Source organism: Saimiri boliviensis, chromosome X (assembly GCF_048565385.1).
Source record: "Saimiri boliviensis isolate mSaiBol1 chromosome X, mSaiBol1.pri, whole genome shotgun sequence".
Classification (NCBI taxonomy): domain Eukaryota; kingdom Metazoa; phylum Chordata; class Mammalia; order Primates; family Cebidae; genus Saimiri; species Saimiri boliviensis.
The window spans coordinates 83,137,375-83,156,129 of record NC_133470.1 but is presented as its reverse complement, the minus strand read 5'-3'; the positions used below and the strand labels follow the sequence as shown (position 1 = coordinate 83,156,129).

The following is an 18,755-nucleotide window of genomic DNA, read 5'->3' as shown; positions in this document are numbered from 1 at the left end:
GTAACATAAAAGGATTAATATCCAGCATATAGAATAAACTTCTGTGAATTAAAGATAAAAACCCAACAGAAAAATAGGTAAAAGATATCAAGAAGGAAAGTCACTAGAAGTGAGCGGTCAAATAAATGGATATTTAAACCATAACGTGATACCATTTTATACCCATAATAGCAACAAAAGTTTTAAAGGCTGATTAAAATGTATTTTAAAGAATGTGAGGAAATGCATACTTGTAAACATTGGTAGTAGGAGTATAAATTGTTAAAGTTATACTAGATGACAATCAGCAAGTTTCTATGAAAATAATTTAAAATGTGCATATTTGACCCAGAAAGTCACCTCTCAGTATTTATCTTTTTTTCTCTTCTACTTTATTTATTTTATCTTTTAATATATATTTTTTATTTCAATAGCTTCTGGGGCTCAAGCAGTTTTTGGTTACATGGATGAATTGCATAGTGGTGAAGTCAGGGATTTCAGTGCACCCATCATCCAAGTAGTGTACACTAAATCTAATATGTAGTTTTTTATTCCTTACTCACCTCCATCCCTCTCCTCTTCTGAGTCTCCAATGTCCATTATACCACTCTGTATGCCTTTGCATAACATAGTTTAGCTCCAACTTATAACTGAGAACATACAGTATTTGGTTTTCCATTCCTGAATTATTCCATTTAGCATAATGTCCTCCAGCTCCATCCAAGTTGCTGCAAAAGACATTATTTCATTCTTTTTTATGGCTGAGTAGTATTCCATGGTGTGTGTGTGTGTGTGTGTATTTTTTTCTTTATCCACTTATTGGTTGATGGGCACTGAGGTTAGTTCCATATCCTTGCCATTGTAAATTGTGCTGTGATAAACAACACATACAGGTGTCTTTTTGATATAATGACTTCTTTTCCTCTGGGCAAATAGTAGTTCACCTCTCAGTATTTATCTTATAGGAAGTGTCACACATGTGGAGCTGCGTGTAAGAATATTTATAATAGTGATGTTTATAATAGTAAAAATAATTAGAAAAAAGACTAAATGTCTATCAGTGGGGGAAGTGGAAGAATATCTAAATGAACTGTGGTTTATCCACATTGTAAGATATTAAGCAATAGTTTGTAAAAACTGCTATACATGTAACTCTCATGTTCACTTTCATTGGCATTATCATTCTCAAGGACAACTAACTAAAGCTCAGAGATGCTAAGTAAATTTGTAGGAATATAATCATTAGGTGGTAGAACTAGGACATGAACTCAAGTCATGCAGCCCCACAGCCTAGTACACTAGTGTGTCTCAAAGTATAGCCTTGGGAGTCTGGAGCTGAAACTTCTAGAAAAGCATAGTGAGGAGCTTGGCAAATTTCCTCCCCAAAAAGCATTGATAAAAATGGCCAAAACTAAAAAAGAAGCATTTCAGGACTCTAGAAATTGTCCAAAGGTATACAGCAAATTGAGAAGTATTTATTCTATTTTTAATTTCTTTAGTAACCTTCATACTGTTTCCCATAATTGCTACACCAATCTACATTCTCACCAACAGGGTACAAGAGTTCCTTTTTCTCCACACCCTTGCCAACGTTTGTTATCTCTTGTCTTTTTGATAATAGATATTCTAATGGGTGTCGGGTGGTATCTCAGAGTAGCTTTGATTTGCATTTATCTTATGATTAGTGATGTTGAACATCTTTTCATATATGTGTTGGTCATTTGTATGTCCTCTTTGGGGAAATGTCTATCCATTGGTCATTTTTAAATTGGGTTATGTGTTTTATTGCTATTCAGTTATATGAGTTCTTTATAAATTTTAAATATTAACCCCTTATTACAAGTACAATTAGCAAATTTTTTTCCTAATCCACGGGATAGCTTTTTCATTTTGTTGATTGTTTCCTTTGCTGTGCATAAGCTAGTTAGTTTGATATTGTCTCATTTATTTATTTATTTATTTATTTATTTATTTATTTATTTATTTATTTTGTAGCCTAAGCGGCTGGTGTAATATCAAAAAAATCATTGCCAAGGCCAATGTTAAGGAGCTTTACCATCTGTGTTTTCTTCTATGAGTTTTATGGTTTCAGGTCTTATTCTTGTTTAAGTCTTTTATTTGTTTTGAGCTGATTTGTGTGTATGATGATAAAGATCTACTTTTATTCTTTTATGTTTTGAGTATATGCCCAAAGGAAACGAAAGTACTACTTCATAAAGATATTTGTACTTCCATGTTCATTGTAGCATTATCCATGAAAGCCAAGATATAGAAACAACCTAAATGTCTGTTGATGGATAAATGTATTATAAACTGTGGTATATATAGATAATGGAATATTATTCGCCTTTTTAAAAAGGAGATCTTGCCATTTGCCATAATATGGATGAACCTGGAGGACATTATGCTAAGTAAAATAAGCCAGATACAGAAAAAAATTTGTATGATCTCACTTGTATCCAGAATCTTTAAAAAAAAAAGTCAAATAAATATAGAGATAATAAAATAGTGGTTACCAGGGCCAGGGTAGGGGGATGGAGGAGGAAATGGAAGATGTATGGCTAGGGACACAAAGTAGGAGATATGTAGAATGAACAGATCTCGAAGTCTGTTATATAACATGAAGGCTATAGTTAATAACAGTGCATTGTATTTTGTACTTTTGCTAAATGAGTCAATTGTAGCTGTTCTTGCCACAAAAAAAATGGATAAGTGTGAGATGATCGATATGTTAATTTGCTTCACTATAGTAACCATTTTACTATCTATATGTATCTCATAATATCATGTCATATACTTTAAACATATACAATGCAATTTATTTTAAAAAGGAAGCATTTATTTACAAAAAACTACTGAACTTCGGGTAAAAACAGTGGGAATGTATGGTGTATTTTAGCCTGGGGTGCCCTTACTCCTATTCCTCCACCCCTAGCTCCAATCAGCAGTAGTTCCACGAAGGTGGGTTAAACCAAGAAAACCAGCAGCTTTGCTGCCAAAGATGACTAACTTGATTTGGACCAGAGCATGCATAAAACTCCCATGTCCCTGGGTGTTAAAAAAAACAATCAGGGAAGCCATACTGATTGGGGCAAACAACAGACCAGAAAACAGCCAGAAATGTAACAAGGCTATATGGGGAGTGAAAAAGCTATAATGGACTTTGGACACCTTCCACACATCCCTAGTATTTGAAAGGTTGCACATGTATGCAATGCTGTGTGCACACTGAAGAGAGATTGGAAATGGCTCTAGTTATTCACATGTCTCTGGATGAAAATGAGGCTTTTTGTGGGAGGTACGAGAATGACAGAAAGTAAAAACCAGGGCAAACTTCTTATATTAGTTTGTTTGCATCATTATAGAGAAATACCCGAGGCTAGGTAACTTGTACAGAAAAGAAGTTTATTGGGCTTACGGTTCTGCAGGCTATACAGAAAGCATAGTGCTGGCATCTGCTTCTGGTAAGGGCCTCAGGAAGCTTATAATCATGGCAAAAGGTGAAGGGGAGCTAGCACGACACATAGTGAGAGAGCGAGCGAGACAGAGGGAAGAAGTGCCAGGCTCTTAAACAACCAGATCTTGTGTGAACTCATTACTGAGGGGCTGGCACCAAGCTATTGATGAGGGATTTGCCCTCATGACCCAAACACCTCCCATCAGGCCCCACTTCCAACATTGGAGATCACATTTCAACATGATATTTGGAGGAGACAAACATCCAAACTATATCACTTGTAAATAGCTCAAACTTCAAGTGTATGCCTTAAACAACACACAGATAGATCCTCTGGCAAAGGGTGGAAGCCTTATTAGATTAAGTTTTTTAAGCATAACCTCTGACCAATAGTTGGCTGGTCTCTAAACTATGTGAGGAATTCTCAACTTGATGCCTCAACCAGGCCTATGGACATCAGGGCCGGATAGTCTTTTCGTCACAGGGTGCTGTCCTGTGCACTGTAGGATACTTAGCAGCATCCCTGGTCTCTACTGACCAGTGTCAGCAGCATCTTCCTCTCCAGTTGTGACAACAAAAATGTCTCCAGACAATGTCAAATGTCCCCTGGGGGGCAAAATAGACCCTGATTGAGAGCCACTGAGTTATGATGACCCCAATGCAATGCCTAGAAAGCCACAGTTAAAAATGAAAATAAGAAGTAAAAATAAAACTCGAGCAGAGACATCAGTGGCTACACATTGCAGGGGACAAAGACTCCACAGAATTACCCCAGATAAGTCAGTAAACAAACAAATACACAAAAATATGCAACAATTCCACTGAGGAGGTCAGAACTGTTTCCACAAAATGTTATCTAAAATGTCCAGATTCTCAGCAACAAGAAAAAGTCATGAGACATGTATAGAAACAGAAGGGTTACCTACACACAGAAACAAAAATCAGGCATCAGAACCCCTTTGACAATATTACACAAAACCCTATTGTCCAAGTCAAACATGCAAATAGAAGGCAATCTATCATCTCCTGCAGAAAATATCTTTCCCTTTTAATAGTCTTGAGCTTTACAGGAGAGAAGCAGAATGGACTATTAGGGCATCAACTCCATGTACCTATATTATTTCCTCATTATAAGCCAACAATTGGTCTTCACTGAGTCATTTTGTCTGTGATGAAAGTCATGCCTTATATAAGTGCTTTCAAGGTATACCCCAACTGGATGCTTGAAAATCCATAGATATTGAACTTAATTGAAAGACTGTATGATACAACTGCTGTTATGCTGAAATGGGGCAATTTGTGGTGCCCTACAGTTGGTGTTCTTGTCCTAGGGTATGTGGAATAATATGCAAAATTTGTGTGTGTGTATGCGTGTGTGTGTTTGTGTGTGTGTGTATAGAGTTTCTATAGGGTCTATAACCTAAAAATATTGAGAACTCTGTCCTTAGAGTAACAAAAGTGTTTGAGTACCACTAACCCTTATTCAGGTTGGTCATTGCAGTGAGATGATGCACAGTTCAACAAACTCCAGAGCTTCTGCACAGTAAAAGAAACTATCATTAGAAAGAACTGGCAACCAACAGAATGGGAAAAAACTTGCAATCTACCCATCTGACAAAGGGCTAATATCCAGAATCTACAAAGAACTTAAACAAATTTACAAGAAAAAAACAATCAACTGCATCAAAAAGTGGGCAAAGGATATGAACAGATACTTTTGAAAAGAAGATATTTATGTGGCTAAGAAACATATGAAAAAAACCTCATAATCACTGGTCATTAGAGAAATGCAAATCAAAATCACATTGAGATACCATCTCATGCCAGTTAGAATGGTGATCATTAAAAAATCAGGAGACAATGCTGGAGAGGATGTGGAGTAGTAGGAACAATTTTACACTGTTGGTGGGAGTGTAAATTAGTTCAACCATTGTGGAAGACAGTGTGGCGATTCCTCAAGGATTTAGGAATAGAAATACCATTTGACCTAACAATCCCATTACTGTGTATACACCCAAGGGATTATAAATCATTCTATTATAAAGACACATGTACACGTATGTTCATTGCAGCACTGTTCACAATAGCAAAGACTTGGAACCAACCCAAATGCCCATCAATGATAAAATGGATAAAGAAAATGTGGCATATATACACCGTAGAATACTGTGCAGCCATAAAAAGCATGAGTCCATGTCCTTTGCAGTGACATGGATGAAGCTGGAAACCATCATTCTGTGCAAACTGACACAAGAACAGAAAACCAAACACTGCATGGTCTCATTCATAAGTGGGTGTTGAACAATGAGAACACATGGACACAGGGAGGGGATCATCACACACCAGGGCCTGTTGGGGGTTGGGAGGGCTAGGAGAGGGATAGCAGGGTGTGGGAGAATTGGGAAGGGGTAACATTAGGAGAAATACCTAATGTACATGACGGGCGATGGATGCAGCAAGCCATCATGACATGTGTATGCCTATGTATCAATCCTGCATGATCTGCACATGTACCCCAGAATTTAAAGTATAATAATAATAAAAAAAGAAATGTAGCTTAAAACCCCTTAAGTAGTTCCCCATTATAATAGGGTAAAGACCAATCTCCTCAAGACTGCCTACAAGGCTCTGTACAATGTGGGCCCGATCAACATCTGTAGCCTCTTTTATCAATCCTTCCTTGAACTTGATGTAGCAGTTCGAATAGGCCAATATGACATATTCTCTGTAGCCTAACTCTTTTAAATATAGTTCCTCTGACTGTAACATTCTTCACTGCCTCACCCCTCTTCCCCTGCCTAGTTCATATTCGATACTCATGACTCAACTTAGTAGTTGTGCCCTACAGACAGTCATTCATAACTCTCCAGGTTGCATTAAGTACCTTTCTTGTTTGTTCTTACAGCACCCTATGCATTGCCTAAAAGCATTTCTCACATTGTCTCATGCTTGATTATTTATGCCACAAGACTCTGAGTATCTTTAGGATAGGGAATATGTCTTATTCATCAAGCATGCTTAGCATTTAGGACAATGCCTGAATCCTGGTAGGTATTCATTAAGTGTTTGTTGAGTAAATCAATGGTAAAGTAAGCAGTGGTGCAGCTGCCTTACTAGTAACTCCAATATAGGCCACCTATCTACAAATGGTCTTCTCCTGCTCTACTAGATACCTAGTAATCCTGACTATATGCTATATCCCATTTTCAAGATGAGAGTTGCTGATTACCTAAGCAATATAGTAGTGGAATAAATTGTACTGTGTGGTTAGACTTGCCTCTTAGTGAGCTTCAATACATCCCTTAATTTTAGTTAAGTTAGTATGCTTACTGTCCTTTTGCTGAGTGGAGTTCATTCTCGCCGTTCACTTGTAATTTTTCTCCTTTAAATCACAGGAGAAATTAATTAAAGGACCATCTAATTAAATGACCAACTACTTCAAAATCTAGCTAAAAATTAATTTATTCAAGGCAGCTTCCTTGAATAATCTATTTCCTCTTTGAAATTAAATATTTGATAGGTATCAACTTAATTTACATTTGTGTCTCACATAAGCTAATTATGATTCTCATATTTATTTACTTATTTCATTCATTTCAGGGACTCTACATCTTATATTGAGAAAGGAATCTTCCATCTTTGGTTTTCTAACAGTTCTCAGCTCAGTTAATAAAATTAACACTCAGCAAATGCTTATTAATTAGATCTTATCAAAATTTTAATACAGAAAAAAATTTAAACTCACCTTGACTCATCTCTTTTATAACCCACATTTAATCAATCACCAAGGTCTGTTGATTCTACTTCCTAAATCTTTGTGAAATCCATATAACCTCTCAATTTACACTCCTTTCTCCTGCCACATTCAGGTATTCATAATCTATAGCCAGTGAAACTTTATAAAAGGATTTAAAAAATCAAGGTGGTAAAATCAGATTGTAGTTTAGAAAGAGCACTCTAGTTTCAGAGTGGATAATGGCTCATTGGGAGAGCAAGACAAGGCTGCAGTAATCCTGTTAGGATAGTTACCTGCTTGCTTCTCAATGTTTTTGGACCACTTTTTCTCCCCGCTTCCTCTAAAACCCAAGCTTCTTTAAAGATCATGCTATCTTAATTATTCTAATCAAATATCTCTTGAGTAACTCTCCACTTTTAATGAAGACCAGTTTACTGTTGTCCACTTTACCCTTTCCCTGTCATCCTTGGAAACTTCATCATCATTAATTACAGTACCCTCAAATTTTTCATTTAAAATATTCCATACTCTAGCCACCTCTTATTACAATTTAGGTTCAATTACTCTGGCTCCTTACTCCAATAATTCTTCTACCCTATAAAGAGCTCCAATCCATTGACCTTAAGCTCCTTTTCACCATCTGTCATGGTGCATCATTTTAATCAATTCCCTGCAAACAGTCTTAATTTCCTTGTTCCCTGTCTCTGTGCTATTTGCCTGGGCTCTGACAAAGCCCCAACCATGGTAAACTCAAGTTCCTACCTCCTCTGCAGCCAAACATCTAAACATTGCTGGAGAAAAAACATTTTCTTTTATGTTTTATTTTTTTAATTGATGAATAATGTGTGTTGTTATCTTGTAAACATGATGTTTTGAAGTATACATATATATTTTGGAATGGCTAAACTAACCAATTAATAAATGCATTACTTCACATAGTTATTATTTTTGTGGTGCTAGTATGTAACATCAACTCTGTTTTTCAACAATACAATATCATCATTAACTACAGTCATTTTTGGTGTACAATAGATCTCTTGAAGTTTATTCCTCCTACCTGACTCTAATTATGTATCATCTGACTAACACGTCTCCATCCTATTCTCGCTGTTAATCACCCTAGCCTCTCATAACCACCATTCTACTCACTTCCATAAGATCAAATTTTTTAGGTTCCACATATGAGTGAGATAATGCAGTATTTGTCTTCCTGTGCCTGGCTTATTTCCTTTAACATAAATTCCTCCAGGTTCATTCATGTTGTTGCAAATGACAGGATTTGTTTCTTTTTATGGCTGAGTAGTATCATATTCTGTATGTATACTTCACTTTCCTCATTCATTCATCCATTGATGGACACTTATGTTGGAGAAAATTTTTAAAACTGCACTAGCTAGTTTCATTTTAAACTAATCATCAAACATCTCAAATTAGTACTCAACACAGCCAAACAATCCTTTCATAATTTTCTAGTAAAATCACTCTTTAAGAAGACTATGTCATACCATCTCCCCATCCTCAAACTGCCAACACCTCCTCACCCTTCACACTTTCAACTAAAGACCTTGCTTCTTCCTTAAAAAAAAAAAAAGAAGTGATCAAAAGAGAACCTTCTCCAACTGAAGTTCCATAACCAATCACCTCTACCCCAAATCAACAGAATATACATTCTTCTTAGCACCACATCGCACTTATTCTAAAACTGACCACATAATTGGGAGTAAAACAGTTTTCAGAAAATGCAAAAGATGGAAATCATAACAAACAGTCTCTCAGACCACAGTGCAATCATACTGGAACTAAGGATTAACAAACTCATTCAAGAGGGGACTGCTGGGAAGATGGCCACCTAAGAACAGCTCAGGACTTCAGCTCCCAGGGAAAGTGCAGAGGGTGAGTGGACGCTGCATTTCCAGATAAATTTTTATTGCCCACAGACCAGAAGATACCCAGGCGGAGGGGTCGCCAGCGCCACTGTTCAGGTCGGTGCAGCTGTTTTGGCCCCCATGGGGCTGATTCGACCCGCGCGGCTGCTGTGACCATGCCCTGTTGCTGCGGTTCTCTCTACAAAAGCCACTGGTCTGGGGAGCCCTCTTAGCTGGCGATTGGGGCCCTGAGATGACAGAGTTGCCCATTCATCTGAAATAGTGAGCCAGGCCAGGAGATTCCTAGACAAAAAGAACCACCAGGAGCCAGTGCCGCAGTTTGAGCCAACTCAGTGAGTCGCAGCACGGGAGATCCCAGCGCCTTTTCAACAAGCGACTGGAATGAGGGGTCGTTCAACTTAAAAAATATAAAAAGAGACTCTGAGTCAGGGAGAGCCAGGTGATCAGGCTCGGTTGGTCCCACCCTCCACCCCCACAACAAGGAAAACAAATACAGTGATTGAAAACGCTCTGAGTTGAGTGTTTCACAGCAAGTACAGCTGAATCCTGGATGGTCCCACTCAGGGAGGGAGGGGCATCCGCCATTACTGAGACTCTCCAATACTACGGAGGCAGGCTGCCGTCGCCAAGGTAACCAGCCGTTGCCGAGGCAACCTGCCACAACAGAAAGAGTCCGTCATAACAAAGGTGGGGCCACTGTTGCCGAGGCAGTTCTAACTACACCCATATAAACAGGACTGCAGGGAAGAGCACAGGGTAGCTGGGAAGAGCCCACAGCAGCTCAGCAAAGCCTCTGCAGGCAGACAGTGGCCAGGTGGGCTGATAGCCGGGCGGAGCAGACCTGAAATTGAAAACAACGGCAGCAGCACAACGGAAACTCATGAAGCCCTAACTCCCCGGGACAGAGCACCTGGGAATAAAAAGTGGTTTATGAGTTCAGCTGCAGCAGACCTAAACATACCTGCCCAGCAGCTCTGAATGAACAACAGAGCTCACAGCTCAGGACTTAAGCCCCAATAAAAGATAGACTGTGTCCTCAAGTAGCTCCCTGACCCACATAGATCCAAAGACTCACCTCATAAAGGAGAGAATGGACTGACAGTTGGTGAGCATCCTTCTGGGACAAAGATAGCAGAAGAGGAAATTGGTAGCAACGCTTACTGTTCTGCAGCTGATGCAGGTGATCCCCAGGCAAGCAGGGCCTGGAGAAGACCTTAGCAGTCCTACAGCAAAGGGGCCAGACTGTTAGAAGGAAAGATTAAAAAAAAAAAAGAAGTAACTTCAGCATCCACGAACTAGAAGCTCACTCAGAGACCCAATCTGAAAGACAGTAACTACAAAGACAACAGGTGGATAAACCCCAAAAAATGGGAAGAAACAAGCACAGAAAGGATGAAAACTCCCGAAACCAGAACACCTCTCCTCCTAAAAGGGATCACAACTCCTCACCAGCAAGGGAACCAGACCGGATGGAGAAGGAGGGTGATGAAATGACAGAATCAGACTTCAGAAGGTGGGTAGTAAGAAACTATAGTGAACTAAAAGAACATGTTCTAACCCAACGCAAAGAAACCAGGAACCTTGAAAAAAGATTGGACGAAATGCTAACGAGAATGGACAGCATAGAGAGGAATATAAGTGAACTGATGGAGCTGAAAAACACAAAACGAGAACTTCGTGAAGCATGCACAAGTTTCAACAGCCGAATTGACCAAGCAGAAGAAAGGATATCAGAGGTCGAAGATCAACTCAATGAAATAAAAAGAGAAGGCAAGAACAGAGAAAAAAGCACAAAAAGGAATGAACAAAATCTTCAAGAAATGTGGGACTATGTGAAAAGACCTAATCTATGTTTGATAGGTTGTGGAAGCCCATTAGACTCACAGCAGATCTCTCAGCAGAAACCATACAAGCCAGAAGAGATTGGGGGCCAATATTCAACATCCTTAAAGAAAAGAACTTTCAACCCAGAATCTCCTAATCAGCCAAACTAAGCTTCATAAGTGAAGGAAAAATAAAATCCTTTGCAAACAAGCGAGTACTCAGAGATTTCATCACCACCAAACCTGCTCTACAAGAACTCCTGAAAGAGGCTCTACACATATAAAGGAACAACCAGTACCAGCCACTCCAAAAACATACCAAATGGTAAAAGAGCATCAACACAATCAAGAATCTGCATCAACTAACCAACAAAACAGCCAGGTAGCATCAAAATGATGGTATCAAATTCACACATAGCAATACTATCCCTAAACGTCAACGGACTAAATGCCCCAATCAAAAGACACAGACTGGCAAATTGGATAAAAAGCCAAAACCCATCAGTGTGCTGTATCCAGGAAACCCATCTTACATGCAAGGATACACAAAGGCTCAAAAGAAAGGGACGGAGGAAGACCTACCAAGCAAATGGAGAGCAAAAAGAAGCAGGAGTTGCAATTCTCATCTCTGATGAAATAGACTTTAAAGCAACAAAGATCAAAAGAGACAAAGAAGGACATTACATAATGGTAAAAGGATCACTGCAACAAGAAGAGCTAACAATCCTAAATATATACGCACCCAATACAGGAGCACCCAGATACATAAAGCAAGTTCTTAATGACTTACAGAGAGACTTAGGCTCCCACACAATAATAGTGGGAGACTTTAACACCCCATTGTCAATATTAGACAGATCAACCAGGGAGAAAATCAACAAGGATATCCAGGACCTGAACTCAGAGCTGGATCAAGCAAACCTAATAGATATTTACAGAACTCTCCACCCCAAATCCACAGAATATACGTTCTTCTCAGCACCACATCACACCTACTCTAAAATCGACCACATAATTGGCAGTAAATCACTCCTCAGCAAATGCAAAAGAACAGAAATCATAACAAACAGTCTCTCAGACCACAGTGCAATCGAGTTAGAACTCAGAATGCAGAAACTAACTCAGAACCGCACAGCTTCATGGAAACTGAACAACTTGCTCTTGAATGTTGACTGGATAAACAATGAAATGAAGGCAGAAATAAAGATGTTCTTCGAAACCAACGAGAACAAAGACACAACATACCAGAATCTCTGGGACACATTTAAAGCAGTCTCTAGAGGAAAATATATAGCAATGAGTGCCCACATGAGAAGAAAGGAGAGATCTAAAATTGACACCCTATCATCAAAATTGAAAGAGCTAGAGGAGCAAGATCAAAAAAACTCAAAACCTAGCAGAAGACAGAAAATAACCAAGATCAGAGCAGAACTGAAGGAAATAGAGACACAAAAAACTCTTCAAAAAATCAATAAATCCAGGAGCTGGTTTTTCAAAAAGATCAACAAAATAAACAGACCACTAGCCAGATTAATTAAAAAGAAAAGAGAGAATAATCAAATTGATGCAATAAAAAACGATAAAGGGGACATCACCACAGATTCCACAAAAATCCAAACCATCATCAGAGATTATTACAAACAAGTCTATGCACATAAACTAGTAAACCTGGAAGAAATGGATAAATTCCTGGACACCTGGACCCTCCCAAGCCTATTCCTGGAAGAAGCCAAAACCCTGAATAGACCAATAACAAGGTCTGAAGTCGAGGCAGCAATAAAGAGCCTACCACCCAAAAAAAGCCCAGGTCCAGATGGGTTCACAGCTGAATTCTACCAGACATACAAAGAGAAGCTGCTACCATTCCTTCTGAAACTATTCCAGACAATCCAAAAAGAGGGAATCCTTCCCAAATCAGTTTATGAGACAAACATCATCCTGATACCAAAACCCAGCAGAGACTCAACAAGAAAAGAAAACTTCAGGCCAATATCCATGATGAACATAGATGCAAAAACCTTCAATAAAATACTGGCAAGCCGATTGCAACAGCATATCAAAAAGCTCATCCACCATGATCAAGTAGGATTCATCCCAGGGATGCAAGACTGGTTCAACATACACCAGTCCATAAATGTAATTCACCACATAAACAGAACCAAAGACAAAAACCACATGATTATCTCAATTGATGCAGAGAAGGCCTTTGACAAAATTCAACAGCCCTTTAAGCTAAAAACCCTCAATAAACTACGTATTGATGGAACACATCTCAAAATAATAAAAGCTATTTACGACAAACCAATAGCTAATATCATACTGAATGGGCAAAAACTGGAAGCATTCCCTTTGAAATCTGGCACTAGATAAGGATGCCCTCTCTCACCACTCCTATTCAATATAGTACTGGAAGTTCTAGCCAGAGCAATCAGGCAAGAAAAGGAAATAAAGGGTATTCAAATTGGAAAGGAGGAAGTCGAATTGTCTCTATTTGCAGATGACATGATTGTATATCTAGAAGACCCCATCGTCTCAGGCCCAAATCTCCTGAAACTGATGAACAACTTCAGCAAAGTCTCAGGATACCAAGTCAACGTGCAAAAATCACAAGCATTCCTATACATCAGTAACAGACTTAAATAGAGCCAAAGCAAGAAGTAACTGCCATTTGCAGTTGCCACAAAGAGAATAAAATACCTAGGAATACAACTAGCAAGGAACGCAAAGGACTTCTTCAAGGAGAACTACAAGCCACTGCTCGATGAAATAAGAGAGGACACAAACAGATGGAGAAACATTCCATGTTCATGGTTAGGAAGGATCAACATCGTGAAAATGGCCATACTGCCCCAATGTAATTTACAAATTCAACGCTATTCCCATCAAGCTACCAAGGACCTTCTTCACAGAACTGGAAAAAACCACCTTAAACTTCATATGGAACCAAAAGAGAGCCCACATAGCCAAGTCAATTCTAAGCAAAAAGAACAAAGCAGGAAGCATCACACTACCGGACTTCAAACTATACTACAAGGCTACAGTAATCAAAACAGCATGGTACTGGTGCTAAAACAGAGATATAGACCAATGGAACAGAACAGAGGCCTCAGAGGAAATACAACATATCTACAACCATCCAATCTTCGACAAACCTGACAAAAACAAGCAATGGGGAAAGGATTCCCTGTTTAATAAATGGTGTTGGGAAAACTGGCTAGCCATGTGCAGAAAGCAGAAACAGGACCCCTTCCTGACACCTTACACCAAAATTAACCCCAGATGGATTAAAGACTTAAACATCAGACCTGACACCATAAAAACCATAGAAGAAAATCTAGGCAAAACCATTCCGGACATAGGCGTAGGCAAGGACTTCATGACCAAAACGCCAAAAGCAATGGCAACAAAAGCCAAAATAGACAAATGGGACCTCATCAAACTCCACAGCTTCTTCACGGCAAAAGAAACAGTCAGTAGAGTGAATCGGCAACCAACAGAATGGGAAAAAATTTTTGCAGTCTACCCATCTGACAAGGGGCTGATATTCAGAATTTACAAAGAACTAAAACAGATCTACAAGAAAAAAAAAACCATTCAAAAATGAGGGAAGGATATGAATAGACACTTTAGAAAAGAAGACATACAGGAGGCCAACAAACATATGAAAAAATGCTCATCATCACTGGTCATTAGACAAATGCAAATCAAAACCACATTGAGATACCATCTCACACCAGTTAGAATGGCGATCATTATAAAATCTGGAGACAACAGATGCTGGAGAGGATGTGGACAATTAGGAACACTTTTACACTGTTGGTGGGAGTGTAAATTAATTCAACCATTGTGGAAGACAGTGTGGCGGTTCCTCTAGGACCTAAAAATAGAAATCCCATTTGACCCAGCAATCCCATTACTGGGTATATATCCAAAGGATTATAAATCATTCTACTATAAGGACACATGCACATGAATGTTCATTGCAGCACTGTTTACAATAGCAAAGACCTGGAACCAACCCAAATGCCCATCGCCGATAGACTGGATAGGGAAAATGTGGTACATATACACCATGGAATATTACGCAGCCATCAAAAACGATGAGTTTGCGTCCTTTGTAGGGACATGGATGAACCTGGAAACCATCATTCTCAGCAAACTGACACAAGAGCAGAAAATCAAACACCGCATGTTCTCACTCATAGTTGGGTGTTGAACAATGAGAACACATGGACACAGGGAGGGGAGCACTACATGCTGGCGTCTGTTGGGGGGAAATGGCGGAGGGACAGGGAGTTGGGGAGGTGGGAAGAGGTAACATGGGGAGAAGTGACAGATACTGGTGAGGGGAAGGAAGGCAGCAAACCACACTGCCATGTGTGTACCTATGCAACAATCTTGCATGTTCTTCACATGTACCCCCAAACCTAAAATGCAATAAAAAAAATCTAAAAAACAAACAAACAAAAAAGAAACTCATTCAAAACTGCACAGCTGCATGGAAACTGAACAACCCACTCCTGAATGACTACTGGGTAAATAACGAAATGAACACAGAAATAAATAAGCTATTTGAAGTCAATAAGAACAAAGACACAATGTACCAGAATCTCCGGGACAAAACTAAAGCAGTGTTTAGAAGAAAATTTACAGCATGAAATGCCCACAAGAGAAAGGAGGAAAGACCTAAAATTCACACCATAACATCACAATTAAAAGAACTAGAGAAGAAAAAGAAAACAAATTAAAAAGGTAGCAGAAGACAAGAAATAACTAGATCAGAGCAGAACTGAAGGAGATAAAGACACACGCAAAAAACACTTAAACATTTAGTTGATCCAGGAGCTGATTTTTTGAAAAGATCAACAAAATAGATAGACCACTAACCAGACTAATAAAGAAGAAAAGAGAGAAGAATCAAATAGAAACAACAAAAAATGATAAAGGGGATATCACCACTGATAACACATAAATACAAACTACCATCAGAGAATACCATTAACACCTCTAGGCAAATAAATTAGAAAACCTAGAAGAAATGGATAAATTCCTGGGCACATAGAGCTTCCCAAGTCTAAAGCAGAAAGAAGTAGAATCCTTGAATAGACCAGTAACAAGTTCTGAAATTGAGGCAGTAATTAATAGCATACCAACCCCAAACAGTCCAAGATCAGATATATTCACTGCCAAATTCTGCCAGAGGTACAAAGAGGAACTGGTACTATTCCATCTGGGACTATTGCAAACAATAGAAAAAAAAGGGATGCTTCCCTGACTCATTTTATGAGGCAAGCATCATCCTGATACCAAAACCTGGCAGAGACACAACAAAAAAGGAAAATATCAGGCCACTCTCCCTGATGAACATTGATGCAAAAATCCTCAATAAAATACTGGCAAACCAAATCCTGCAGCACATCAAAAAGCCTATCCATCACAATCAAATCTGCTTCATCCCTGGGATGCAAGGTTGGTTCAACATATGTAAATCAACAAATGTAATCCATCACATAAACAGAACCAAAGACAAAAACTACATGATTAGCTCAATAGATGCAGAAAAGGCCTTCGATAAATTCAAGTAAGTGTAACATTTTTACAGTGAAAACCACAAAATATTGCTAAGAGAAATCAAAGAAAGGTACAAATAAATGAAAAGGCATCCATACTCATGGATTGGAAGACTCAATGTTGCTAAAATGTCCATGCTACCCTAAGTGATCTACAGATTAAACACAATGCCTATCAAACTCCAATGGAATTTGTTATAGAAATAGAAAAAAAAAACTTCCTAAAAGTATAGAGAATCTCAAGGGACCCTGAATAGTCAAAACAATCTTGAAAAAGGAGAATAAAATTGGAGGCCTTGCACGTCCCAATTTCAAAACATGTAACAAAGCAACAGTAATCAATATGGTATTGATGTATGAAAAAGTCTTTATCCTTCACTTTTGAAGGATCATTTTGCTGGATATATAATTCTATATTGGTAGTTTTCCCCCCTTTAACTCTATAAGGTTGTCAATCCATAGTGTTCTTGCTTGCACGGTCCTGATGAGATGTCCACTGCAATTCTTATCTTTGTTTCCCTGTAGGTAAGGTGCTTTTCTCCCCATTAGGCTGCCTGCAAGATTGTCTCTTTATCTTTGGTTTGCTGAAGTTTTAATAAAATATGCCTATGTGTGAGCTCTTGCTTGTTTGTTTTAAAGTGTGTGTGTGTGTGTGTATGTGTATTTATAATGCATTTGTCAAGGTATCTATTTTTATGCCAGTAACATATTGTTTTGACTACTATTGGTTTGTAACATATTTTGAAATCAGGTAGTATGATGCCTCCAGCTTCGTTCTTTTTGCTCAAGATTGCTTTAGCCATTCAGGATCTTAATTTGAAAACTTTTCCTTTCAGATCAGGAACAAGGCACTTATTCCACATAGTACTGGAACTCATAGCCAGAGTAATAAGGCAAGGAAAAGACATAAAAGACATCCAAACAGGAAAGAGATGAAATTGTCTCTATTCACTGATGAAATAATCTTATGTATAGAAAACGCTAAATATACAACCAAAAAACTGTTAGACTTAATAAATTCAGTAAAATCAACACACAAAAATCAGTATTGCTTCTATACCCTAACAATGAACTAATTGAAAAAGAAATCAAGAAAACAATCTCATTTATAATAGTTGCAAAAAAAAAATTTAGAAATAAATTTAACCAAGGAGATTAACAATCTCTACACCCAAAACTATAAAACATTGATTAAATAAATTGGAGAAAACACAAATAAATGAAAAAATGTTCCATGTTCATGGATTGGAAGAATTAATATTATTAAAATATCTGTACTATTCAATGTGATCTACAGATTCAGTGCAACTCCTGTCAAAATTTCAATTACATTTTTCTTGGAAATAGTAAAAAGCCCCAAACTTCTGACTGATAATTTCAACACCTGTGTCATATATATGTCTGGTTCTGATCTTGCTTTGTCTCTTCAAATTGTGTTATTTCTTGCCTTAGCAAGTTTTGTAATTTTGTTATTGTTAAAAGCCAGATATCTTGTATAGAGCAATAAAACAGGATTTTACCATGAATATTTATATTAATCTGGCCTGGAGTAAGGTTGTATTTGATGTTTGTTTTCTTTATGGGTACCAGAAGCATTAATTTCTCTAGTGATTTTGTTGTCTTCTCTCTTGGCCTTTGTGCTGTACCTCAGAGACAGTCTGTCTCTTGCAGCTCTTCCACCTGTAATCCAGTCATTTTAACTGGAGGTTTATTAGCTTGTTGTAGGGTATAGGGGGATGAGGGCATTCTACAATCTTCAGATTAAGTCTCAGTCCTTGGAGTGCACAGTGAGCCTGTGTCTTGGAAGAGTGGCTTTCACAATTGTTTTTGTTTTTCTTCCAAGGTGTGGTAGATAGAACTGTAACCCCCAAAACGATATGTTGAAGTCCTAACCTGTGGTACCTGTGAATGTGACCTTATTTAGAAAGCATCTTTGTAGATGTAATCAAGTTAAGATGAGGTCACACTGGATTAGGGTGGGCTCTAAATCCAGTGACTGCTATCTTTATAAAGAGAGAAAGATCTGAAGACAGATATTAGACATTATGAGGGCAGCCATGTAAATATGAAAGCAGAGACTGGAGTAATGCTGCCACAAGCAAAGTAATGGTAAGGATTGCCAGTAACCACAAGAAACCAGAAAAGGCAAGGAAAAACTCCTAAAGCATTTGGAAGGAGCATGGCCTTACCAACCCTCCAAGACTGAGAAAATGAACTGTTGTTTTAAACCACCTAGTTTGTGTAATTTGTTATGACAGCCTTATACATATGCACATAGTTAAAGCATTCCCTCCTGTCACCAAA

General features: G+C 38.3%; 1 protein-coding gene across 9 annotated transcripts in view; it reads right to left on the bottom strand.

Moving 5' to 3' along the window:
* The window catches only part of TMLHE (trimethyllysine hydroxylase, epsilon), a 145,222-nt gene that overhangs the window by 53,823 nt on the left and 72,644 nt on the right, over positions 1-18,755 (bottom strand). Inside the window, exon 1 of one of the 9 annotated variants that reach the window (XM_074391728.1) lies at positions 543-11,205. The exons of the other annotated variants lie outside the window; for them this stretch is intronic. Coding sequence (XP_074247829.1) covers positions 543-609 — 67 coding nt within the window. The 5' untranslated portion in view covers positions 610-11,205. Of the gene's footprint in view, positions 1-542; positions 11,206-18,755 lie in introns of those variants that run through there. 9 annotated transcript variants of the gene reach the window in all.